The sequence below is a fragment of the Trachurus trachurus genome (assembly GCF_905171665.1).
Source record: "Trachurus trachurus genome assembly, chromosome: 13".
Lineage (NCBI taxonomy): Eukaryota > Metazoa > Chordata > Actinopteri > Carangiformes > Carangidae > Trachurus > Trachurus trachurus.
Window position 1 is genome coordinate 40,489,451 of NC_139892.1, and position 27,781 is coordinate 40,517,231.

At 47.6% G+C, this 27,781-nt stretch overlaps 2 protein-coding genes across 2 annotated transcripts in view; one reads left to right on the forward strand and one right to left on the reverse strand.

Annotated features, from left to right (window-relative positions):
* LOC310996402 (protein NLRC3-like) overlaps window positions 1-27,781 on the forward strand; it is a 260,542-nt gene that overhangs the window by 160,072 nt on the left and 72,689 nt on the right. The gene's annotated exons all lie outside the window — the stretch shown is intronic.
* On the reverse strand, window positions 727-20,530 carry efhd1 (EF-hand domain family, member D1; the record flags this gene model as incomplete). The annotated part of the gene is made up of 4 exons (XM_083985776.1): window positions 727-861; window positions 2,989-3,123; window positions 4,300-4,447; window positions 20,160-20,530. 4 exons carry the CDS (start codon window positions 20,528-20,530, stop codon window positions 727-729), a joined length of 789 nt encoding a protein of 262 aa, XP_083841902.1.

Genomic DNA, 27,781 nt, shown 5'->3' on the forward strand with positions numbered 1-27,781 from the left:
TACCCGGAAGTAGAATGTAAACAACAAGGAGATTCGGTCTATAGGGGGCGTGGCTCTTAGGGGGTGTGGCTCTGAGCTGGATTAGGGGGCGTGGCTCTTAGAGGGCGTGGCTCTGAGCTGGATTAGGGGGCGTGGCTCTGAGGGGATTAGGGGACGTGGCTCTTAGGGGGCGTGGCTCTGAGCTGGATTAGGGGACGTGGCTCTTAGGGGGCGTGGCTCTGAGGGGATTAGGGGACGTGGCTCTTAGGGGGCGTGGCTCTGAGGGGATTAGGGGACGTGGCTCTGAGCTGGATTAGGGGGCGTGGCTCTGAGGGGATTAGAGGACGTGGCTCTTAGGGGGCGTGGCTCTGAGCTGGATTAGGGGGCGTGACTCTTAGGGGGCGTGGCTCTGAGCTGGATTAGGGGGCGTGGCTCTTAGGGGGCTTGGCTCTTAGGGGGCGTGGCTCTGAGCTGGGTTAGGGGTGTGGCTCTTAGGGGGCGTGGCTCTGAGCGGGTTAGGGGGCGTGGCTCTTAAGGGGTGTGGCTCTGAGGGGATTAAGGGGCGTGGCTCTTAGGGGGCGTGGCTCTGAGTGGGTTAGGGGGCGTGGCTCTTAAGGGGCGTGGCTCTGAGGGGATTAAGGGGCGTGGCTCTTAGGGGGCGTGGCTCTGAGCTGGGTTAGGGGGTGTGGCTCTTAGGGGGCGTGGCTCTTAGGGGGCGTGTCCCCGAGCCGGTCTGGACTGCGGCGGTCAGGAGCAGAAGGTGGACTGCAGCTGCTTGAACGCTGCTTGTCTCTGCTTCTTCTCCACTTCCTGCCTCTTCTTCTCCTCCTTCTCCTCTCGGATCTCGGCCTCGAACTTGCTGCCGACGGACAGAGCCTGGACCTGGGAACGGGACAACGTACGTGTTAATCTGGGGACACACTTCAAAGGTCTTTGTCCTAATAATCATTCATTCATAATTAGCTTAATCATTTAAAGGGATAGTTCACCCTAGAATGATATTTCGCTCATTATCTACTCACCCTCATGTTGACTAAGGGCTGGAAGAATTTCCAGAGTCCACCGTCCCTTCTCTGAGTTACAGGGGGTCTCGGCGTAGCAGTGCATTTCAATGCAACGGTTGCAAAGGGACACCAGAGCTCTTCGTAAAAAAACACACACAAAAAAACATCCAAATGCCTCCATGCTGCTCGTATGTAATGTCCGTCTTGTGCTGAAGCCCCAAATTGCGTAATTGTCCCGAAAAAAATTAAATAAGTCTATATTTTAAGCTTGTTTGTAGCGGAAGCTTCTCGAAGCTCCTCTTCCTGGTCCGTCCAAATCTCGCGTGATTTGCGCCGGCGTCAGTGCGGTTACTGCGAATCACGCGAGATTTGGACGGATTAATTTTTTTCGGGACAATTACGCAATTTGGGGCTTCAGCACAAGACGGACATTACATACGAGCATCATGGAGGTATTTGGATGTTTTTTTGTGTGTGTTTTTTTACGAAGAGCTCCGGTGTCCCTTTGCAACCGTTGCATTGAAATGCACTGCTACACCAAGACCCCCTGTAACTCAGAGAAGGGACGGTGGACTCTGATAATTCTTCCAGCCCTTAGTCAACATGAGGGTGAGTAGATAATGAGCGAAATATCATTCTAGGGTGAACTATCCCTTTAACTAATTACCAGGCAGCACTTTACTAAAACGTGTAAATTGTTAGTTTATAAAAGTTCCTAATAAACAACAAGCTAATTTGTGTTTTGCACATACATTGGAGTGAATGGGATTTCTGGGATCTTTTGCAACACCCATATCCTGCCACTAGGGGGCATGAGGCTTTAACCACAGGAGTCAATGGTGGTGTCGTTACTCTCTTTTACACTGCTCTAGGAGATAAATGTTGGTCTCAGTGATGAAATCTAACAGCTGTATCAGTAGCATTAGTTAGTGTGAATGTAAAGTGAAGCTTCCTGTGTGTATTGGACAGAAGAGCAGCGCTGCCTCGGGGCTCTGGAGCCTACGGACACAAACCACCACATTTACATCAAGAAATACATGTTTTACAATCAACACATCAGTCTGCAGTAAGTCTGTTTAGGATTAGGATTTGTGGGAAAAGCTTGTCACGTCTGCTAATGTGAAAGCTGAAGGGGTGTCCCAATTCGTAGGGGTAGCTCCGTTTCAATGGGCAAGGGTTAAAGGGATAGTTCAACATTTAGTCAAACTGGCCCATCACCATAATCCCTATAGTCATAGCAGTAGGTTGGTTACCTTTAATTGTCGGTGCAAGCTGTTTTTAGAACGGCGGAGCAGAGCCGTGAGCTGCTCAGAGCTACGCTACGGAGGCTCATTATGGGATTTCTTGGGTTTCCCTCATCAAACTCATCAAATACACAATCCAACAACTCCACAACGCTCTGGTGGACCAGTTGTGAGCTGCACATTCACCACGCTATGAGATAATAACACAACGTTACCAGACAGAGTTGTTGTAGAGGGAAATTCATGCAAAACCACTGATGCACGTTGCCTTCAGGGACAGTTTTTCATCAACAGTCTCTGTATTTCATAATGAGCCTCCGTAGCGTAGCTCTGAGCAGCTCACGGCTCTGCTCCACCGTTCTAAAAACAGCTTGCACCGACAATTAAAGGTAACGAACCTACTGCTATGACTATAGGGATTATGGTGATGGGCCAATTTGACTAAATGTTGAACTATCCCTTAAAGGGTATGGATGAAAATTGGAATTCATCCCAAGTCTTTTCTAAATCGACTGAATACCGTGTCGTGTCCCCCCCAGAGACAAGGTCGTGTTTCTGTGTCTCTGCGAACGATGTGGTGAACAAGTGAACATGACACACACACACACACACACACACACACACACACACACACACACACACACACACACACACACACACACACACACACACACACACACACACACACACACACACACACACACACACACACACACACACACACACACACACACACGTATGTAAGCACCGCTCTGCTCTACCTTGGCTTCAAAGAAGTCCTTGGCGCCCATGACGCCCTCGGTGGACACGTTGATCTCCGAGAGCCGAGCCAGAGCCATGAGGCCGCTCTCCTCCTGCAGCTCTCCGGCCGCCGCGCGGTGGAAGATCAGCAGGAACTGCAGGGAGAGAGAGGCACACGTCAGGGCCCGTTCTAGGGCATATCGGGGGGGGGGGGGGGGGGGGGGAGTCAGAGATGTGAAGGGGGCATCATGAACACATCAGCTCCAGTACTTCTTTTCTCCGTGCTTCTAGTAACTTCATTGAATTGGGTTGTTGGCCATGTCCAACCCCAACTACTACGGTCAAGATTTACAAAACTGAACGGTAGTCTTATGAATACTAAAAAAGAGAAAAAGAACAGAACATTTTAGAAAAGAACAGTGTCTCTTTTGCTGCAGATCATTTAGTCAACTTGTAATATTCACATTTTTGAGTATATTAAAATGTGCTTTCTCAACTTCTAAAATTTGAATTTGAGGGGGCAGGACATTTATTTGCCCCTGCGTAGAGCCGGCCCTGGCACACGTTCATGTCACACACATGTTCAGAGGTTCATATGTCGTTCATTAATCTCAGAGTTTGTATCTTACACACTCGTTCACAGGACACCTTGGTTTTACAAATTCCCGGTATCAGGACAGAATTGGGGAAGAAGACCGCCTTTCAGTTTTATGCCTCCCAAAAGTGGAATAACCTACAAAACTGTCTGAAACTGGATCATCCTATTTCCTTAGATAGTTTTAAAAACATATTATCAAATGTTCTACAACCTGTATGTAATTGTGAATCATGACCTTGTATATTGTATAATTGTGTTTTTGTAATCAGGGCGTCATTGAAAAAGGGAGTTCGCTCTCAATTGACCTTCCCTGAATAAATAAAGGAGAAATGAAAAAAAATGAAAATGAAAAAGCTCTTGTTCCTTGGAAACCTCTCTTAAATGATAATGAATCTTTGACATCTCAGCCTGATTGTGACGACTGAGCCCCCCCTATTTATTTATTTTAATTTCATTTATTTTATTATTGTTGGGGTTTTTGTTTTGTTTTGTTTTTTCTTCTTTGCTCGTCTACTTTGTCATTTCCCTTATTCATGTATTTGTTGTATGTATCCTGTACTGTTTACATGTTATTGGATTCATAGAACTGTTCACCTTGAGTGGGTGGGGATTGTGGGAGGGGTAACAAATAAATGGAACTAGTCTTCTCTGTCACGTTGTGCTGATATGTTGCTACTGTGGAATTGCTTCCAATAAAGAAAGTCATTAAAGAGGAAACTGGAAAAGCTCTGACCTCCCTGAAGCTGAGTTTTCCGTCGAAGTCTTCGTCCACCTCCTTGATCATGTTCTTGAGGCCCAGGTGGGTCTGAGGAGCGCCCAGCTTCTCCATCATCAGCTTCAGCTCCATCAGGTCGATGAACCCGTCTCTGCCGGTGTCGTAGCTGCCAACCAGAGGACCAGAACCAGGGTTAGCATCATTTATGTAACTACACCAATACTCATAGTACACTGTAAAAACTCTACATCTTTCCAAGAATATTTGTCTTATTTCTTGTCCAAATGTCTCATTTCTAGTCAAAACTAATCTCTTTCCACTTAAAATAAGACTCATTACCTTAAAAATTAACTTGTTTTTAGATCATTTTCACTTAAATTCACAATAAATAGAAAACTCTGCCAGTGAAAGCATGTTTTTTGTGTTTGTAATAAGAAAGAAAAACTTGCTCCACTATCAGATTTTTTCGACTTATTCCAAGTGAAAATCTGCTTGAAAGAAGTAAAAAGTGTCTAAAAACAAGCTACTTTTTATGTGATGAGTCTTATTTTAAGTAGAATGAGATTTGTTTTGACCAGAAATAAGACAAATATTCTTGCTAAGATACTTGAGTTTTTGCAGTGTAATGCTGCATTAGCATCAAAACAAAGAAGGCTAAATAAAAAACCATAATACATACGTAGTCTAAGAAAAAAAAAGGAAAAGTTAGGGGGAGGGGCCCACTTTAGTATTCTTTAAGGGGGCCCAGATCTCCTAGCAACGGCCCTGTGTGTTATAATTAGTGTGTTATGATTAGGTAGCTATAGCCTACTAGGTCTGGTCTAAAAATACACAACAAAGACAGAGATAGATAGAAGTACAAAATGGGAAAATCCAGTGCAATAGAGAGAAATCCATGTTGCACAATGTGTAACCGGGACATAAAACACTTTAAAACCCGTCATGTTCCCTTTAATCCTGAGACTGGAATGACCTCTCTGCTGTTGTTTTATCACGTTTAATGTTTAGACTTTATTCTTCTCATTTTGCCTTTTGTACGGTGAACTACGGTGTCCTGAATAATAACCCTTTAGTTTTATTACTTGGAAAACTACCAGAAAACATCCAGAAGAATGATATATATTTGTTTTTAATAATTAGAGTAGCACTAATTAAACAAATGACAAGAAACTGGTTAAAAGATGATAATTTAAACAATTCTAAATGGAAGAATCTGGTTAATGAGATATACTGTATGTAATGGAGAAAATAATTGAGAATTAGACATCAAGTTTGTGTTTGTGAAAAAAGATGGGAGGAGAAATGGGTGAGATATATAACAAAGGATGTGTAAAGTATTTTCAATTGTAAGTGATGTATTTTCTGCCGTACCTAGTGCATATATACTTTATGAAAATGTATCCTCGGACTGAAACCTTTATGGAATTATTAGAATTTGTATTTGTATTTTTTTTTTCTTATATCTTTTTGTTCATTAAAAGAAAAAGATAATAAAAAAAGAAAAGAAAGGCTCCTATAAATAAAATGTGTTATCATATTATTATTATTATTATTATTAAACTGATCTGGGTGCAGTGTCACAGCAGCAGCTGAAGGGGGCGGAGTCAGTCCTGTCCCGTCCCGTCCAATCAGGACACACGTGACGGAGCATCCAGCTGCAGACAGCTGTCATCGCCACCGGCAACGCCACGGCCCGATAGCAGCAGTATTTATAGAAGCTTTCAGCTCCCTTCAGAGTGTGTGTGTGTGTGTGTGTGTGTGTGTGTGTGTGTGTGTGTGTGTGTGTGTGTGTGTGTGTGTGTGTGTGTGTGTGTGTGTGTATAATACATAGTGGAGTATCAGGCTGCTAACCCCACACAGACACTAATCTGTCCAGACCACAGGAACTAAAATCTGTCTTGTGTTATAACAGTAGGAAAAAGAAATAGGATATAAAATAAAACCAGTGCATTAGGAGAGTTATCATTACAACACCATTCAATCATTCTAGAGGAAAACAAACTTGCACTTGACTGGCAACTATTATAAAAAACAAACAAACAGAGAAACTAACATCAATGTTGGTGTAGTAGGGGTGGGAGAAACAATCGATTCACATAAATATCGCGATGTCTTTTTGGACGATTTTTAAATCGATTTCTTTTTCAAAAATTGATTTTTTTTTTCAAATTTCTTTTTTATTTAAAAAAAAATATTTGTGAACATCTTTCTTTCTACCCCCTTTCTCTGTCTTTTTACTCCCTTCTTTCTTTCTTTCTTTCTTTCTTCCTTTCGTTCCCTCTCTGTCACGGGTGCTACGTCCATTCTCTTTACAGTCTATGGTGAGAACCAGTCTACAACTACAAAAACAACATTCTACCTCTTTCTATCTATCCCCTCTTTCTTTCTTTCTTTCTTACTGTATTCTACCCCCTTTCTGTCTTTTTACTCCTTTCTTTCTTTCTTTCTTTCTTTCTTTCTTTCTTTCTTTCTACACGCTTTCTCTGTCTTTTTACTCCTTTCTTTCTTTCGACCCCTCTCTATCTCCATCTATCTACCTCTTTCTATCTACCCCCCTTCTTTCTTTCTTTCTTTCTTTCTTTCTTTCTTTCTTTCTTTCTTTCTTTCTGTCTTTCTAACCCCTTTCTCTGTCTTTTTACTCCCTTCTTTCTTTCTTTCTTTCTCCCCGTCTCTCTCTGTCACGGTGCTACGTCCATTCTCTTTACAGTCTATGGTCGCGAGCCACCGTTGTGTTTCACTGAGAAGCCACGGAGACATGAATGAAGCAGCAGCTCTCCTCCTCTAACTTCTCTCATCACTTCTCTTCTTCCTCTGTTATGACAGCTGCAGCAGCTTCGAGGCTCGTTAGCGCCCCCTATAGACTGGACTGAGGACTGGACTTTTTTATTTTCTATTTTTTTAATATTCACTCAGAGGTATTCGTGGTGTGACTGTGTGACACCGAACCGTGACGGCACGGGACCAATACATACATATACCGTTCAGTGTTTCCCCCAGAAAATGTGTTAGTTAAGGTGGTGTCTGTCCTGTTGGCGGGGGGGGGGGTGCCGTGTATTCGCGTTCACCACGCGAGCTGCTGTTATGCATGCGCGCTTCTCTGTGGTATGTGTGTGAGAGGATGCGGAGATGAATGAAGGCACTCGTCCGACGGGGGGGGGGGGGGGGGGGGGGGGGTGGGGGGGGGCGCGTGGCGGCGGCGAATATCGCTACATTTTCATTTTTTTAAGACGTTAGTTTAGGCGGCAGCTCTTTGTTGTTAAGGCGGCCGCCTTAACAGGAAAGCGCTGCGGGAAACCCTGCCGTTACACCCCTAGTTCCTGCCTGCTGCTGTTGTTATGTTACCTGCCATCATCATCATCATCATCATCATCATCATCATCATGCCCAAAGTTAAACTCTGAACTTGGTGAACTATTCCTTTAAGTACGCTGCACCTGCTGCAGAAAACTCTCCAGTTAAAGGAGCTCATCAACCTCGGATCTTTGAAAAGTCGTGTGAGAGAAACTGGAGCAGCTTCATACCACCGCACTTGTTCTTGTTTTAAAGGGATAGTTCACCCAAAATTCAAATTGCACTCATTATCTCCTCCTCCTCATGTGGACTAAGCTTCATACCAGTTGTTCTTGTTTTAAAGTGACTGCGCAGCCTCAGTCCTGCTGCTTCGATCTTGTAATGTGTTTTATCTGTGTTGTAGTTGTTGCAACGTTCCCATGCTGCTGTCCTGGCCAGACTTCCCTTGGAAAAGAGGTCGTTGTGTCTCAACGGGACCGAACCGACCTGGTTAAATAAGAGGGCTGGGAATCTTCTATGATTTTTTTGGATGGCGGTTCGATTTAAATTGTGATTCTACGATATTGCCGATTCTCTCGATGATTTTTAGTCTTTAGCATTTTTAACATTTATCTGCACACAAACACTGTAGGAGCCTATAAATGAACATACTCCATTATAAAGTGAACTTAGACCCTTTTCACAACCTGGACTAAAAAGGCTAACACATGCACATTGCACAATATTTAATCCCCCCCCCCAAAATAAAATGTCCAAAAAAATAAATAAAAAATTCCCAAAAAGATACAAAATTTCAAAAATTAAAAAATTGATTTTTCTACTTTGTTGTAATGTAAACAAATGCACATGGCCAGGAGGAGGAGGGGAAGCAAATAAAGGGCACTTTCCACTGGCTGCGGATTCGTTTCAATTCTGTGTGAGTTTCATGCATCATGTGTTGTGATTAGGTAGCTAGCCTACTAGGTCTGGTCTAGAAGATGTTTGTCTAGAGACTGCGGGCGCTTTCACACCTAATAGTCCGGACCAAGGTCCGGACTTAATTTTTTTTTTTGTTACATTGTTTCCATATAGTCCAGTAAAGTTCGCTTTCACACTGCTATTATGCCAGCGGACTAAAGGATCTACCGACGTCATGACGGATGAGCGTGCGTCTGACATTAGCGCATAGAAAGTGCTCGGAAAAAAATAAAATAGAAATATGTGTAAAAAAAAAAGAAAAGAAAAAGAAAAATATAGCCTACTGCTGGAATGCACGCTGTGGTTTGTAATCGCGGTGCAGAAGAGTGAGTTTAGAGCTGATGAAAGGAGAGAAAAAAAGAGGGTTGTGCCGTGCTCTCATTGATCAGAGTGGCAGCGATCAGCGATCAGCGATCAGCTGTTTTGTGTAGTGGAGGGGAACACACACACACACACACGCTATGCACACACGGCGATCCTCCTGTCAGATGCGGCTGCATCTCTCCAGGTCACTTGTGTGTGTGTGAGTGTGAGAGAAATAAAAGCTCTGACTTGCTGGGGCAGACGTTGTTTGGTGTCACCCGCTGATAAATATCCGTCTTTTTCAGACTTTTTTCGGCGGAAAAAAATATATATTTGGGTCAATATATAAAAAAAATAGGCTATATAAAAAAATGCATGTATCGTTTGGGGATTTATATTAAACACTCTACTGTTTAATTCCGTGTAAATGTTTACAAGTGTAGCCTACAATGACACACCCATCCCTCTGACCAAATCTGGATATAATATGATCTCCTCCTCTCCCCAAGTGTTGCCGCCGGTTGCCGCGGCTCCTCTTTCCTTTTTTTCTGTTTATTTACTTTTTCGGCACGTGCGAATCTGACGTTATTTCCTGTGTTTGGTCTGATAGTTCGAACCTTCCAAAAGAAATGCTTTCACACTACGCAGCAGCGGACCTTGGTCCAGGATAGTCCGGACCGAGACCACCTCCTGAGGCTGGACCAAAGACTCGGTCTTTAGTCCGGACCGTGGTCCAGGGAGCTTTCACACCTGTCAATTTGATCCAAACTATCTGGAAAGTCCGAAAGTCCGGACCAAAGGAGGTAGGTGTGAAAGCCCCCCAAGACACTTTGTCCTGAATGACTGAATGTGATGATGACAATGAAACACTACAGTCTCGCTCAGTGTGGCAGTGGATGGTGTTTCCATGACAACACAGATTTGGTGTTTCCATGACAACACAGATTTGGTGTTTCCATGATGCCACAGATTTGGTGTTTCCATGACAACACAGATTCGGTGTTTCCATGCAACCAACTCATCACATGTCCTCATTCATCTGCATCTAGTCTGGAGGGGGGTATTAGGCGGGGGGGGCAGCAGCATTCCAGCAGCATTCCAGCAGCATTCCAGCAGCATTCCAGCAGCATTCCAGTCCCGGCACCACAAAGGCCCTGTGGTCTCTGTGGTCCGGCTCTTTGTGGGAGAAGAGGAATGTAGCAGCAGCTGATGCATCAGACCACTGACAGGACCAGGACCACTACGGTCCACTACAGTCCACCAGAGTCCACTACGGTCCACTACAGTCCACCAGAGTCCACTACAGTCCACTACAGTCCACTACAGTCCACTACAGTCTACTACAGTCTACTGCAGTCCACTACGGTCCACTACAGTCTACTACAGTCCACTACGGTCCACTACGGTCCACTACAGTCCACTACAGTCCACTACAGTCTACTACAGTCCACTACAGTCCACTACAGTCCACTACAGTCTACTACAGTCTACTGCAGTCCACTACGGTCCACTACAGTCTACTACAGTCCACTACGGTCCACTACGGTCCACTACAGTCCACTACAGTCCACTACAGTCCACTACGGTCCTCTACAGTCCACTACAGTCCACTACAGTCCACTACGGTCCTCTACAGTCCACTACAGTCTACTACAGTCCACTACGGTCCACTACAGTCCACTACAGTCTACTACAGTCTACTGCAGTCCACTACGGTCCACTACAGTCTACTACAGTCCACTACAGTCCACAACAGTCCACTACAGTCCACCAGAGTCCACTACAGTCCACTACAGTCCACTACAGTCTACTACAGTCTACTGCAGTCCACTACAGTCAACCAGAGTCCACTACAGTCTACTACGGTCCACTACAGTCTACTACAGTCCACTAGAGTCCACTACAGTCTACTACAGTCCACTACAGTCAACCAGAGTCCACTACAGTCCACTACAGTCCACTACGGTCCACTACAGTCCACTACAGTCCAATACGGTCCACTACAGACCACTACAGTCCACTACAGTCCACTACAGTCCACTACGGTCCACTACAGTCCACTACAGTCCACTACGGTCCACTACAGTCTACTACAGTCCACTACAGTCCACTACAGTCTACTACAGTCCACTACGGTCCACTACAGTCCACTACAGTCCACTACAGTCCACTACGGTCCACTACGGTCCACTACAGTCCACTACAGTCCACTACAGTCCACTACAGTCCACTACGGTCCACTACGGTCCACTACGGTCCACTACGGTCCACTACAGTCCTCTACGGTCCACTACAGTCCACTACAGTCCACTACAGTCCACTACGGTCCACTACGGTCCACTACAGTCCACTACGGTCCACTACGGTCCACTACAGTCCTCTACGGTCCACTACAGTCTACTACAGTCCACTACAGTCTACTACAGTCCACTACGGTCCACTACAGTCTACTACAGTCCACTAGAGTCCACTACAGTCTACTAGAGTCCACTACAGTCAACCAGAGTCCACTACAGTCTACTACAGTCCACTAGAGTCCACTACAGTCTACTACAGTCCACTACAGTCAACCAGAGTCCACTACAGTCCACTACAGTCCACTACGGTCCACTACGGTCCACTACAGTCCTCTACGGTCCACTACAGTCCACTACGGTCCACTACAGTCTACTACAGTCCACTACGGTCCACTACAGTCTACTACAGTCCACTAGAGTCCACTACAGTCTACTAGAGTCCACTACAGTCAACCAGAGTCCACTACAGTCCACTACAGTCAACCAGAGTCCACTACAGTCCACTGCATTCATCTACAGTCCACTAGAGTCCACTAGAGGACTCCAGTCCACCAGAGTCCACTACAGTCCACTACGGTCCACTACAGTCCACTGCATTCATCTACAGTCCACCAGAGTCCACCAGAGTCCACTAGAGGACTCCAGTCCACCACAGTCCACTACAGTCCACCACAGTCCACTACAGTCCGCTACAGTCCACTACAGTCCACCAGAGTCCACTAGAGGACTCCAGTCCACTACAGTCCACCAGAGTCCACTACAGTCCACTGCATTCATCTACAGTCCACTAGAGTCCACCAGAGTCCACTAGAGGACTCCAGTCCACCAGAGTCCACTAGAGGACTACAGTCCACCAGAGTCCACTAGAGGACTCCAGTCCACCAGAGTCCACTAGAGTCCACTAGAGGACTCCAGTCCACCAGAGTCCACTAGAGGACTACAGTCCACCAGAGTCCACTAGAGGACTCCAGTCCACTACAGTCCACTAGAGGACTCCAGTCCACTAGAGTCCACTAGAGTCCACCAGAGTACACTAGAGGACTCCAGTCCACTAGAGTCCACTAGAGTCCACCAGAGTACACTAGAGGACTCCAGTCCACTAGAGTCCACTAGAGTCCACCAGAGTACACTAGAGGACTCCAGTCCACTAGAGTCCACTAGAGTCCACCAGAGTCCACTACAGGACTCCAGTCCACTACAGTCCACTAGAGGACTCCAGTCCACTAGAGTCCACTAGAGTCCACCAGAGTACACTAGAGGACTCCAGTCCACTAGAGTCCACTAGAGTCCACTAGAGGACTCCAGTCCTACAGGTGTGAACAGCTCCTGGATTAAAGAAACGCTGACACCAGCTTGACAGAGAAGAGAGCGTGTGATCCACCTGGGCCTCGTCCTAATCCACTAAAACTAATCAGTCTGGACCACGTCACCGCTGAGTCAGCAGCTTTAGGGACCGAGGTGGAGACAAGACGTGACACCTAACCGTTAGTCCGGGGGTGGCTGCTAGCGGCTGCACCTAACCGCTAGTCAGGGTGGCTGCTAGCGGCTGCAGGCTGCTGCACAAACACACGTTGAATAGTCCAACTAAAATCTCTCCTTTCTGCAATAGGACTTTTGTTATCATGATGTTTTGCAGCCAAATAAAAGCTGCTCCACATAAGCAGCTGCACAGGCTTCTCATCATACACCTCCCTGAGAGAGGGAGGTGCCCCAGGCCCCCTGAGAGAGGGAGGTGCCCCAGGCCCCCTGAGAGAGGGAGGTGTATGATGAGAAGGTAATGTACTGGGATCACACTCATTAGACAGCCAGCTCACGGCTCAGCTCGCTGCCTAAACGCTACGTCGCCCACTCAGAGAAATACCCCCAATTCCAATCCGCCCCCTAAAGACTCTAAAGGCCCTGAACCCTCACTGACTGAAGTGACGTCAGCTCTAAGTGACAGAGTGTGAGAGTGTGTGAGGGTCCAGATGCTGTAAACATGAATGGAACAGCACTTACCCACTCTCACGACACGTTACCTTGACAACAACATGTTGTTGACTCCGGTCTTGGACCGATAATTTACCGTACTTTCAACACGCACAAGGTGTGTGAGGGGGACGGACTCAAAACTAAATGTTCCTGGATCAGATCTGATCAAATCATCATCAATAATCACAAACTGCACGTTAATACTGACAGGAAACTGCTTCTTTTCTTTTTCTTTCTTTCTTTTTTTTGGTTGTTGCTCCTGTCCATTAACAATAAACAGACTGGCGGAGCTCTCTCTGACTACGTGTGGTAATTAACTTTTCTTTTTTTTTTTAACACTTGCGTTCCGACGGCATCTCATGTGTTTGACTTCACAACGCTATGAACTGTGGGTAATTCCCCTACCCAAAGTCAGCATCGGTGCTGACTTACGGTAAGGGGGGGGGGGGGGGGGGGGGGGGGGGCAGTAAGGGCTCATTCACTGACTCACTGACTTGATGATCTGACAACGGAACAGCCCTCACACACTCACAGACTTCCCGTGAACGCTCCTCTAAGTCAGTGAGTCCATGAGGGGTCGGAGTGGAATTGGGCCATACTCACTAGGCTACTGGAAGCCTCGTCGCCTCCTCTTTGACACTGAATATGCGCCATAGAGCCTTAAAGGGATAGTATCATTTTTTTAAAGTGGGGTTGTTTGATCTCCAAATAGCCCCTAAGTACTTTAATTGCAATAGAAGACTCTCTGCACTCCTCCCGTTAGCAACGCCAGCCCATAATAGCCCTGCCCAGAGATTTCAAAGTGCAGGAAAAACACAGTTTTTATTTGGACCTAACCACCTGCTGATCGGCGGGGGCTAACCCTGGGCGGAGGGATACGTGAGTTGGTTAGGTCCAAATAAAAACTGTGTTTTTCCTGAACTTTGAAGGGCTGGAAAAAATTATATTATAGCGAACAATGGAACTGTGTATTATTTTCAGGTAAAACCTCTTTTAGGCCGTGAAAATAGGCCGTTTCTTTGGGTCTGTTCACAACACTGTATGTTGTAAATCTCTGGGCAGGGCTATTATGGGCTGGCGTTGCTAACGGGAGGAGTGCAGAGAGTCTTCTACTGCAATTAAAGTACTTAGGGGCTATTTGGAGATCATACAACCCCACTTTAAAAAAATGCTACTATCCCTTTAATGAAGCGACTAGCACTAGTATATTTCTATGCACCTACACTCTGCTTTCTGCCAATGTGTGGTGTTTACAACATGGACGTATGGACAACGTAACATTTACATCTTTGATACGTCAGTGACCCAGATCTTTTACACCCGATTCCGATCCGTTGGAAATGACATGATCGACCCCGATGTCCCATCACGTGATCGGATCAGGGACGTCCCAGGTTCTAGAGGTTATAGTACGGGTTGGTTATAACGCTATACCGATACCCTATAGAGTATGTGACGAATAAATCATCTATCTATCTATCTATCTATCTATCTATCTATCTATCTATCTATCTATCTATCTATCTATCTATCTATCTATCTATCTATCGAGGTTGATACGTGTTCAGTCATTCTATTCTCCAGCGATGACTCGGGGCTCTCACAGACAGACAAAGGAAGCTCCAGCACAGAGCTGAAAACGTGAACTGCTCCTTTAAGCGGAGGAGGAAAGTGGGTCAGCGGGCGGCGGTCGCCGTGGGAACGTGGACCGTGTGAATGGGATCAGTGCAGCAGAAGAAGAAGAAGAAGAAGAAGCGCCACCAAAGAGACGAGCAGCAGAAACTCAATCTGGTCCATGAGGCGTAACCCGGGGCAACGGAGGACCGGGATGAGGCGTAACCCGGGGCAACGGAGGACCAGGAAGAGGCGTAACCCGGGGCAACGGAGGACCAGGAGGAGGCGTAACCCGGGGCAACGGTCGACAGCGTGAGGATCCACCGGTGAAACAACCACTCACTACAGACGGTGATAAACCCCGTCAGAGCAGCTCGGCCAATCAGATGATGACCTCACTGTGTCTCCATGATGACCTCATCATCCCCTCCCTCCCTCTCCAACATCCCATAGACCAGGGATCCTCACTATTTTTTTCACAAGAGCCTCACTGCAAAAACTCTACATCTTTCCAAGAATATTTGTCTTATTTCTTGTCAAAATGTCTCATTTCTAGTCAAAACTAATCTCTTTCCACTTAAAATAAGACTCACTACCTAAAAATGAACTTGTTTTTAGATCATTTTCACTTGTTTCAAACTAATTTTCAATTCAAATAAGTAGAAAAATCTGCCAGTGAAAGAAAGTTTTTTGTGTTTGTAATAAGAAAGAAAAACTTGCTCTACTATCAGATTTTTCTACTTATTTCAAGTGAAAATCAGCTTGAAAGAAGTAAAAAGTGTCTAAAAACAAGCTGCTTTTTAATGTGATGAGTCTTATTTTAAGTAGAATGAGATTAGTTTTGACTAGAAATGACATTTTTGACTGGAATTGACAAATATTCTTGGTAAGATTTTGAGTTTTTGCAGTGTGCAAAATCAAGCGGAGAGCCACTTTTGCGACAACATACGAAGTCACCTTTGCAAATGTGCATTTCTACATTGGACATCCCACAAAAAAAGAAACAACACAGCCAATACATTTTCATTTAAGACCATATTTACCTTAATACTGGGATGAGCGGAAGCTGGCCATGCATGTCCTTGACTTTTTTTATGTTGTATTTGTAGTTTGTGGTTGCATCACAGTGAGGGTTTGTTAGGGTTCATGCCATACAGAACAAATAAGAATGTGTCTGTCCACTTGTCTTGAAATGTTCTGTGCTCATCTTGTGCTTCCTATATTACACCTGCCGTTTGCCTGCTCGTCCCCTCTCTGGTGTCTTCCTGCTGGTTTTTGTTTGCTGCTTCCTCAGACTCATTTTCTTCACCCACTCCACTATTCGTTACAACACCGTGTGTCTGTCCGTCTGGTTTCTGAGCTGGTTTCTCTCCTTTTTCTTGTTAAAAACGGTCCATCACGCTGGCTAGCGGAGCTAGCGGAGCTATACGTAGCCTAGCTGCCTGCAAACGTGCACTGCCACATGGCCTGCGGGCTGCGTTGCCAGGTTTGACAATGCCCCCTTTAGGGATCATCAAAAATACTTCCTTTCACCTTCATTATTTGGGTGAAGGGAGAAGTATAATTCGGATGTTTGCGTTTTTGTAGTGCAGTGTTGTATGTTTATGTAGCACATTTGAAAAAATGTATTGGCTGTGTTACCACATAGGAAGCTACCACGGAGCCACCAGTTATAGCTTGACGAGCTGCATGTGGCTCGCGAGCAGCGCAATGAGTAACACTGAGTAGACGATGTAGGGAACAACGGGAACGACGGGAACAGAATTCAGACACAGAATCATGTAAACAAACCATGGATGTATGAAACAAACTGGACACATAAAAATAAAATAATAAAAACCGACACTTGCAGGAACATTAGAGGATGTGATTCTGTGTGGTTGTGTTTCTCTACAATAAACTGTTGATATATCAGAAGTTTGGTTTGGTCGACTACTGTTGTGTGTCCCGACCGTTAGCTGTGGCTATTAGCTTAGCTGGTTAGCTGTGGCTGTTAGCTTAGCTCGTTAGCTGGTATTTCCTCCATATTCTACTACAGTTTCTTTAGCTATTAGCTTAGCTGGTTAGCTAGTATTTACTCCATATTATAGTTTCTTTATCAGATTGATTTAATGCTGCCTGTTATTATGGGATGCTGCTGCCCAACTCCTGCTGCTCAGGCAAACGGAGCCAAGGCAAATACGTCTAAGGAGTTTACTGCTAAATAACCTAAAGAAATCCTAGCTAACATGCTAATTAGCTTGCTGCTCGTCTTCTCTGGCAAAACACGACCGCATTGCATTGTGGGATACATACGGGAGTAGAAAGTAGTGTACATCGCTTGTTCACTCAGTTTTGTTGTCAGTTTTGTACTTGAAAGAGTAAAATTTGAAACTGAAATTTAAAGTTTTGATCTTGAATTTTGAAAATACATTGACATATTTTAAAATTAAAATAAATGTAGCTACAAAACGTTTTTTCAGGTTAAATATAATTATGATCAACTCTGGTAATTCTGTTGAATAAATCGTTCATTTTCATATTTCACTTTCACCCTGTTTCTTTCAGTTGCATGTTTTATCTTTTCAGATTCAGATCTTAGTTTTTTACAGTTTCAGATCTTTCTTGTGTTTTCTCCTCCTCTTCCTGCTGCTCTCCTGGACTCTGAAGCCTCCGACACAAATAAAACACATTTCACTGGCTAGATCACGGTCAAAAGTCTGAAACTGTAAAAGAAAAAAAAAAACTAAGATCTGAAACTGTAAAAAATAAAAATAAAAACTAAGATCTGAAACTGAAAAGATAAAACATGCAACTGAAAGAAACAGGATGAAAGTGAAATATGAAAATAAAAGATTTATTCAACAGAATTCCCAGAGTTGATCATATTTATATTTTACCTGAAAAAACGTTTTGTACATTTATTTTTATTTAAAATATGTCAATGTATTCAAGATCAAAACTTGAAATTTCAGTTTCAAATTTTACTTTTTCAAGTATAAAACATTTGACTCTAATTTAGCTCCATACAAGGTGGTTCCCATGGAGACTGTTTGCTCTGTTTGACTCTTTCATTCAAACATTTACAGGTAAAGAAATGTCCAGAACTACACAACATTCAGTTTCAGTAAAGGGTCATTCCGCCTCTCTGAAACCAAACCACATTAGCCTACTGTTTATTCTGACTGACTGAGCCGTTTATCTGGTTTTGGACTCTAAACCAGTTCTAGTCTGAATATTTAACTAGTAGTAAACCCAGCTCCAGATACAAGAAATCACAGTTAAAGGGACAGTTCACCCAAAATTCAAATTTCAAGAAAACAAACAGAACACCACTCGTCTATCTATCTTTTTCTCTTTCTCCTTCTTCTTTTTTGTAGACACTTATCTTTTCTTTTTTAAACATTTTCTTAAACTGAGACATACTTGTACAATTTTTTCAATTCCTTGCTTTGTGAATGCCATAGTTTTACACCTGCAACAGAAATACACATTAGTTTTAAGCTTAACCTTGCAAATGAATGTTTAACATCAAGCTTCAGTCTGTTTTATCCCCTTCCTCCCATTTAAACTTCTTGAAGCCCCTCTTCCGCTACAAACAAGCTTAAAATATAGACTTATTTCAGTTTTTTCAGCATGGAGGTATTGGGATGTTTTTTGGTGCGTCTTTTTGGACAGAAACCCAAACAGCTCATTACCAGAAGAACATTTACAAAACTTGTTCAAACTGGAGGAAGAGGATAAAACAGACTGAAGCTTGATTTCAAACATACATTTGCAAGGTTAAGCTTAAAACAAATGTGTATTTCTGTTGCAGGTGTAAAAGTATGACATTCACAAAGCAAGGAATTGAAAAAATTGTACAAGTATGTCTCAGTTTAAGAAAATGTTTAAAAAAGAAAAGATAAGCGTCTACAAAAAAAGAAGAAGGAGAAAGAGAAAAAGATAGATAGACGAGTGGTGTTCTGTTTGTTTTCTTGTCACAATTATGTTTCATCATCTTTAACACTTTGAAATAGGGTATAATATTGGTGTTGAAGTAAGCCAATGTAATTATAACAACAGAGAAGGGCAGGTATTATAAGTTTTCTTCATCCTGCTCCTTTTCATTCATGGTGACAATGTGCAGCTACATTATGTAATTTTGTGCAACCATGTGAAGAATGTAAACCATGAATAAATAGAGGAATAAACCAAAAATGAAATGAAATAATGAGTGAAATTTGAATTTTGGGTGAACTATCCTTTTAATCATGATTCAGAGGAACTAGGTCTGGACCCTGAACCCTACTGTGTGTGTGTGTGTGGGGGGGGGGGTCAGGGGATGAGTGAATCATGGTGTTTGACCTTCAGTCAGCTGATCTCAGGTCAGATACAGATGACAAACATCAGAGGAAACAGAGGAATCTAATTATGAGTTAGAAGTTTTCACTCTTTCATTCAAACATTTACAAGTAAAGAAACGTCTCTAGTACCCGTTCATCCATTCATCCATTCATCCATTCATCCATTCATCCATTCATCCATTCATCCATTCATGTCGACACGGAGCAGAAAGACCAGAACTGAAGTTCTTTCAGTTGAAGTAAAGGGTCATTCCACCTCTCTGAAACCAAACAACGACATTTACATTTCATTCGGTTTGGGCCATTTCTGTTTATTCTGACTGAGCCGTTTAAATACGGAGCATCTTCATCTGGTTTGGACTCTGAACCGGGGGTGGGGGGGGTGGGGGTCAGGGGTCAGTGATGGTCTGCTGAGTGAGTGAATCATGGTGCTTGACCTTCAGTCAGCTGATCTCAGGTCAGATACAGATGATGACAAACATCAGAGGAACAGAGAAATCTATTATAGACCAGCTGCTTCTGGAGGAAAACACCTGAGTGTTCATGTGTTCATGTGTTCATGTGTTCATGTGTTCATGTGCGTTTCTCCTGGTTTTCCCTGTTAAAAGGGTTTTCAATGGAGTTTCTCCTCAGTGGATGTGAGGGTCTAAGGACAGAGGATGTTGTTATTATGGGATGTAAAGCCATTTGAGACAAACTGGTGGTAGAAACGGGCTATACTAATAAAACTGCCTTGTCTTGCCTTATAGAGCAGAAGCAAAAGGAAAACACCTGAGTGTGCGTGTTGTGGAGGGGGCTGGGGGGCAGCAGCAGCAGCAGCAGCAGCAGCATCTCTACTCTAATCTCATCATGCATGATGAGCTCCAGCTCCAGCGGCTCTTCCCTCAGCCCAACCCCCGGGAAACGGCTCAGCGGCCGGGCACAGAGCACCGCAGAGAGCCGCTAACCCTAACCTAACCTCTTACAGTTTTTCTTTTAACTCTGTTGATTAGTGGTGCACTGTCCCTATGAAATAAACTAATACATGAAATGAATAACCTCTCTGGGTCTGGGTCTGGGTCTAGGACCAGGTCTAGGACCAGGTCTGTATCTGGGTCTAGGGTCTGTATCTGGGTCTTACCGTCGGAACATCGCCTCCATGTCCTTGATCTGGCGGCGGGAGAACTCCTTGAACTCGGTGTAGGGGTTGAAGACGCGGTTGGGCCGCGGGTTGGCGGCGCCCTGTTGCAGGTCCAGGCGGCGGCTCAGCGCGGCCCCCAGCTCGGACTGGGAGGACTGGTCCCCCTGCTGGGATGGAGAGGAGGTAGAGGAGGATGGAGGGTCTGGAGAGGAGGAAGCTGCAGAGGAGGCTCCGCTGGCTGCAGCCTCTACGGCCTCCCGGGCTCTGGGCTCTGGACCGGGATTCGGACCGGGACCCGGTGTGGACTCGGCCTCCTGCGTAGCGGCGAGCCGCGACTGCAGCTTCCTCGCCAGCTCGTCTGATGCCGCCATGAGGAGAGGCTACTGCTGCTGCTGCTGCTGCTGCGACCAGGCTGCTGTAGGCTGCAGAGGAACTAGAGCAGCTACAGAGGATTAACCAGGACCAGGGTCAAGCTGCTGCAGGGATAAACCACTTCCGGCCCCGGCCTTTCACAATAAGAGGCTGAGAGGAGGACTAGGAGCGCTGCAATAAGAGAGTAAGGACAGCATTGGTCCAATGGAAGCGCCTCCTGGTGGAGGAATATGGGTATTGCATTAAGCCGGTGCATATTCTCATTTGTCCAGGTCATAGTATTTCAAAGGAGGTTAAATGGAAATCAACTGGACTTCGTTATTTGTCTAGGAAGACGTTTCACCTTCATCCAAGAGGCTTCATCGCTCCTCTTCATGGATGAAGGTGAAACGTCTTCCTAGACAAATCACTAAGTCCAGTTACTTCCATTTAACCTCCTTTGAAAAAAAAAAATCTCTGCATTGTTGGTGAATGAACAAGTGCGGTATTTTCAATAATTTAAGGACATTTATAGATCCTTAAATATAGAGGAGAGGAGAGGAGAGGAGAGGAGAGGAGAGGAGAGGAGGGGAGGGGAGGGGAGAGGAGGAAAGGAAAGGAGGAAAGGAGAGGAGAGGAAATGAGAGGAGAGGAGGGGAGAGGAGGAGATGAGAGGAGGAAAGGAAAGGAGAGGAGAGGAGGGGAGAGGAAAGGAAAGGAGGGGAGAGGAGGAAAGGAGAGGAGGGGAGAGGAGAGGAGAGGAGAGGAGGGAAGGAAAGGAAAGGAAAGGAGATAAGAGGAGAGGAGAGGAGAGGAAAGGAGGAAAGGAAAGGAGAGGAGGGGAGAGGAAAGGAGAGGAGGGGAGAGGAGGAGAGGAGGAAAGGAGAGGAGGAAAGGAGAGGAGAGGAAAGGAGGAAAGGAGAGGAGAGGAGGGGAGAGGAAAGGAGAGGAGAGGAGGGGAGAGGAGGAGAGGAGAGGAGGAAAGGAAAGGAGAGTAGGGGAGAGGAGAGGAGAGGAGAGGAGGGGAGAGGAGGGGAGAGGAAAGGAAAGGAGGGGAGAGGAGGAAAGGAAAGGAGAGGAGGGGAGAGGAGAGGAGGGGCAGGAAAGGAAAGGAGAGGAGAGGAGAGGAGAGGAGAGGAGAGGAGAGGAGAGGAGAGGAGAGGAGAGGAGAGGAGAGGAGGAAAGGAGAGGAGGGGAGGGGAGGGGAGAGGAGGTAAGGAAAGGAGAGGAGGAAAGGAGAGGAGAGGAGGGGAGAGGAAAGGAGGAGAGGAAAGGAGGAGAGGAGAGGAGGGGAGAGGAAAGGAGAGGAGGAGAGGAGAGGAGGGAAGGGAAGGAAAGGAAAGGAAAGGAGAGGAGAGGAGAGGAGATAAGAGGAGAGGAGGAAAGGAGAGGAGAGGAGAGGAGAGGAGAGGAGAGGAGAGGAGAGGAAAGGAGGAAAGGAGAGGAGGGGAGAGGAGGAAAGGAAAGGAGAGGAGAGGAGAGGAGAGGAGGGAAGGAAAGGAAAGGAAAGGAAAGGAAAGGAGAGGAGAGGAGGAGAGGAGGAAAGGAAAGGAGAGGAGAGGAGGGGAGAGGAAAGGAGAGGAGAGGAGGGGAGAGGAGGAAAGGAAAGGAGAGGAGAGTAGGGGAGAGGAGAGGAGAGGAGAGGAGAGGAGGGGAGAGGAAAGGAAAGGAGGGGAGAGGAGAGGAGGAAAGGAGAGGAGGGGAGAGGAAAGGAAAGGAGGGGAGTGGAGATAAGAGGAGAGGAGGAAAGGAGAGGAGAGGAGGAAAGGAGGAAAGGAAAGGAGAGGAGGGGAGAGGAGAGGAGAGGAGGGGAGAGGAAAGGAAAGGAAAGGAGGGGAGAGGAGAGGAGGAAAGGAAAGGAGAGGAGGGGAGAGGAGGGGCAGGAAAGGAAAGGAGAGGAGAGGAGAGGAGAGGAGGGGAGAGGAGAGGAGAGGAGGGGAGAGGAGGGGAGAGGAAAGGAAAGGAAAGGAGGGGAGAGGAGAGGAGGAAAGGAAAGGAGAGGAGGGGAGGGGAGAGGAGGGGAGAGGAAAGGAAAGGAGAGGAGGGGAGGGGAGAGGAGAGGAGAGGAGAGGAGGAAAGGAAAGGAGAGGAGAGGAGGGGAGAGGAGGGGAGAGGAAAGGAAAGGAGAGGAGAGGAGAGGAGAGGAGGAAAGGAAAGGAAAGGAGGAGGAAAGGAAAGGAGGAGAGGAGAGGAGGGGAGAGGAGAGGAGATAAGAGGAGAGGAGGAAAGGAGAGGAGAGGAGGAAAGGAAAGGAGGAGAGGAGAGGAGGGGAGAGGAGATAAGAGGAGAGGAGAGGAGAGGAGGAAAGGAGGAGGAAAGGAAAGGAGGAGAGGAGATAAGAGGAGAGGAGGAAAGGAGAGGAGAGGAGGAAAGGAAAGGAGGAGAGGAGGAGAAGAGAGGAGAGGAGGAAAGGAAAGGAGGAGGAAAGGAAAGGAGGAGAGGAGATAAGAGGAGATGAGGAAAGGAGAGGAGATAAGAGGAGAGGAGGAAAGGAGAGGAGGAAAGGAAAGGAGGAGAGGAGGAGAAGAGAGGAGAGGAGGAAAGGAAAGGAGGAGGAAAGGAAAGGAGGAGAGGAGATAAGAGGAGATGTGGAAAGGAGAGGAGAGGAGGAAAGGAAAGGAGGAGAGGAGAGGAGGAGAAGAGAGGAGAGGAGAGGAGAGAAGAGGAGGAGAGAGGAGGGGAGAGGAGAGGAGAGGAGAGGAGAGGAGAGGAGAGGAGAGGAGAGGAGGAAAGGAAAGGAAAGGAAAGGAGAGGAGAGGAGGAGGAGAGGAGGAAAGGAGGAGAGGAGATGAAAGGAGGAGAGGAGGGGAGGGGAGAGGAAGAAAGGAAAGGAAAGGAGGAGAGGAGAGGAGATAAGAGGAGAGGAGGAAAGGAGAGGAGAGGAGGAAAGGAAAGGAGGAGAGGAGAGGAGGAGAAGAGAGGAGAGGAGAAGAGAGGAGAGGGGAGGAGGGGAGGGGAGAGGAGAGGAGGAAAGGAAAGGAAAGGAGAGGAGAGGAGGAGGAGAGGAGGAAAGGAGGAGAGGAGATGAAAGGAGGAGAGGAGGGGAGGGGAGAGGAAGAAAGGAAAGGAAAGGAGGAGAGGAGAGGAGATAAGAGGAGAGGAGGAAAGGAGAGGAGAGGAGGAAAGGAAAGGAGGAGAGGAGAGGAGGAGAAGAGAGGAGAGGGGAGGAGGGGAGGGGAGAGGAGAGGAGAGGAGAGAAGAGGAGGAGAGAGGAGAGGAGAGGAGAGGAGAGGAGGGGAGAGGAGAGGAGAGGAGGGGAGAGGAGAGGAGAGGAGAGGAGGAAAGGAGGAGATTTTTTGTTGAGTATTTTTGTACCCAGCAGTAAACATGAGCGGAAGAGGGAAAGGAGGAAAGGGATAGTGCTCCATCCACATCCCACGCGCCCCTCGGGGCTAGAGGCCAGATGGCTCCTCTTGGCGGCTCCTCGTACTCCTCCAGATTCGGCCAGTGGTGGCTCCGGCTAAAATATACTGGCTCTGGCGAACCTCCGAGCAGAGACTTTGTTGGAGAGTCCCTGCTCTTTGAGTCATGTTGGGTTAGTGCCACTGATATCTACTCCTTTATCGCTCTCCCCAACAAAAGAGACTTTGAACTGTGTTTCTTCCATGAAGCGCCTCTGCGCCGCTTTCTAGAAATTCAGTCTACAAAATCCAATGATCCAAAATGGATTGATTGGTCTGTTGAATCATCTGTATTGATCGATGAGATGACAATTATTGTCAAGTTTTGGACCGGCAGAATACCCGACCAAGATGTCGAAGTATATCTAAGCAGATTCTGTGACATAATTCAAAAAAACAAACCACTTGACAAATTCGGCATCTGGTACGGAATCCGCAAATATAAAATAAAAACCCATAAGGGTCCAAATGGACAAATGAAACAAATTCCCACCTCCATCTCCATGGGTCCCTATAATGGACGTATCATCTACCCTGGACAAACCACTCACTGTTTCATCTGCCATTCCCCTGACCATCAGGTCAAACAATGTACCACAGTCAGGTGTTGGAAATGCAACAACCTCGGTCACAAGGCTAAAGACTGCTCCGACAAGAGCCTGTGTAACTTGTGTGGTAACATTGGCCACACCTTCTTCAGCTGCCCATCCTCATATGCTTCAAGATCCAAGCAGACTCGCACAGGCATGAACCCATCAGTAAATCAGGTGACAGCCGATCCTGATTCTGATGCAGGTCATCATCAGTCCAACTCTGTCCAGAGTTCTGCTTCATCTCTCCTTGGAACTGGCGTTCCTCCACCTCGATCCGATATCAACGCTGACTTTCCTCGACCTGGTCCTGACTCTGCCCCTCCTCGGCAGTCTGGTCCTGGTCCTGGTCCTCCTCAGCAGTCTGGTCCTGATCCTCCTCAGCAGTCTGGTCCTGATCCTCCTCAGCAGTCTGGTCCTGGTCCTCCTCAGCAGTCTGGTCCTGATCCTGATCCTCCTCTGCAGTCTGGTCCTGGTCCTGATCCTCCTCTGCAGTCTGGTCCTGATCCTCCTCTGCAGTCTGGTCCTGATCCTCCTCAGCAGTCTGGTCCTGATCCTCCTCTGCAGTCTGGTCCTGATCCTCCTCAGCAGTCTGGTCCTGGTCCTGATCCTCCTCAGCAGTCTGGTCCTGATCCTCCTCAGCAGTCTGGTCCTGATCCTCCTCAGCAGTCTGGTCCTGGTCCTCCTCTGCAGTCTGGTCCTGGTCCTGATCCTCCTCGACAGTCTGGTCCTGATCCTCCTCTGCAGTCTGGTCCTGGTCCTGATCCTCCTCAGCAGTCTGGTCCTGGTCCTCCTCTGCAGTCTGGTCCTGGTCCTGATCCTCCTCAGCAGTCTGGTCCTGATCCTCCTCAGCAGTCTGGTCCTGATCCTCCTCTGCAGTCTGGTCCTGGTCCTGATCCTCCTCTGCAGTCTGGTCCTGGTCCTGATCCTCCTCAGCAGTCTGGTCCTGATCCTCCTCTGCAGTCTGGTCCTGATCCTCCTCTGCAGTCTGGTCCTGGTCCTGATCCTCCTCTGCAGTCTGGTCCTGGTCCTGATCCTCCTCTGCAGTCTGGTCCTGGTCCTGGTCCTCCTCTGCAGTCTGGTCCTGGTCCTGGTCCTCCTCAGCAGTCTGGTCCTGGTCCTGGTCCTCCTCAGCAGTCTGGTCCTGGTCCTGGTCCTCCTCAGCAGTCTGGTCCTGGTCCTCCTCAGCAGTCTGGTCCTGATCCTCCTCAGCAGTCTGGTCCTGGTCCTGATCCTCCTCAGCAGTCTGGTCCTGGTCCTCCTCAGCAGTCTGGTCCTGATCCTCCTCAGCAGTCTGGTCCTGGTCCTGGTCCTCCTCAGCAGTCTGGTCCTGATCCTCCTCAGCAGTCTGGTCCTGATCCTCCTCAGCAGTCTGGTCCTGATCCTCCTCAGCAGTCTGGTCCTGGTCCTGGTCCTCCTCAGCAGTCTGGTCCTGGTCCTGGTCCTCCTCAGCAGTCTGGTCCTGATCCTCCTCAGCAGTCTGGTCCTGGTCCTGATCCTCCTCAGCAGTCTGGTCCTGGTCCTGGTCCTCCTCAGCAGTCTGGTCCTGATCCTCCTCAGCAGTCTGGTCCTGGTCCTGATCCTCCTCTGCAGTCTGGTCCTGGTCCTGGTCCTCCTCTGCAGTCTGGTCCTGATCCTCCTCAGCAGTCTGGTCCTGGTCCTGATCCTCCTCTGCAGTCTGGTCCTGGTCCTGGTCCTCCTCAGCAGTCTGGTCCTGATCCTCCTCAGCAGTCTGGTCCTGATCCTCCTCAGCAGTCTGGTCCTGATCCTCCTCAGCAGTCTGGTCCTGGTCCTGGTCCTCCTCAGCAGTCTGGTCCTGATCCTCCTCAGCAGTCTGGTCCTGATCCTCCTCAGCAGTCTGGTCCTGATCCTCCTCAGCAGTCTGGTCCTGATCCTCCTCTGCAGTCTGGTCCTGGTCCTGGTCCTCCTCTGCAGTCTGGTCCTGATCCTCCTCAGCAGTCTGGTCCTGATCCTCCTCAGCAGTCTGGTCCTGATCCTCCTCAGCAGTCTGGTCCTGGTCCTGGTCCTCCTCAGCAGTCTGGTCCTGATCCTCCTCAGCAGTCTGGTCCTGGTCCTGGTCCTCCTCAGCAGTCTGGTCCTGGTCCTGGTCCTCCTCAGCAGTCTGGTCCTGGTCCTCCTCAGCAGTCTGGTCCTGATCCTCCTCAGCAGTCTGGTCCTGATCCTCCTCTGCAGTCTGGTCCTGGTCCTGGTCCTCCTCAGCAGTCTGGTCCTGGTCCTGATCCTCCTCAGCAGTCTGGTCCTGGTCCTGGTCCTCCTCAGCAGTCTGGTCCTGGTCCTGGTCCTCCTCAGCAGTCTGGTCCTGATCCTCCTCAGCAGTCTGGTCCTGATCCTCCTCAGCAGTCTGGTCCTGGTCCTGGTCCTCCTCAGCAGTCTGGTCCTGGTCCTCCTCTGCAGTCTGGTCCTGATCCTCCTCAGCAGTCTGGTCCTGGTCCTGATCCTCCTCTGCAGTCTGGTCCTGGTCCTCCTCAGCAGTCTGGTCCTGATCCTCCTCAGCAGTCTGGTCCTGGTCCTGATCCTCCTCAGCAGTCTGGTCCTGGTCCTGATCCTCCTCAGCAGTCTGGTCCTGATCCTCCTCAGCAGTCTGGTCCTGATCCTCCTCTGCAGTCTGGTCCTGGTCCTGATCCTCCTCTGCAGTCTGGTCCTGATCCTCCTCTGCAGTCTGGTCCTGATCCTGGTCCTCCTCAGCAGTCTGGTCCTGGTCCTCCTCTGCAGTCTGGTCCTGGTCCTGGTCCTCCTCAGCAGTCTGGTCCTGGTCCTCCTCTGCAGTCTGGTCCTGGTCCTGGTCCTCCTCAGCAGTCTGGTCCTGATCCTCCTCTGCAGTCTGGTCCTGATCCTCCTCAGCAGTCTGGTCCTGATCCTCCTCAGCAGTCTGGTCCTGGTCCTGATCCTCCTCAGCAGTCTGGTCCTGGTCCTCCTCAGCAGTCTGGTCCTGATCCTCCTCAGCAGTCTGGTCCTGGTCCTGATCCTCCTCAGCAGTCTGGTCCTGGTCCTCCTCAGCAGTCTGGTCCTGGTCCTCCTCTGCAGTCTGGTCCTGATCCTCCTCAGCAGTCTGGTCCTGATCCTCCTCTGCAGTCTGGTCCTGATCCTCCTCTGCAGTCTGGTCCTGATCCTCCTCTGCAGTCTGGTCCTGATCCTCCTCTGCAGTCTGGTCCTGATCCTCCTCTGCAGTCTGGTCCTGGTCCTGGTCCTGATCCTCCTCTGCAGTCTGGTCCTGATCCTGATCCTCCTCTGCAGTCTGGTCCTGGTCCTCCTCAGCAGT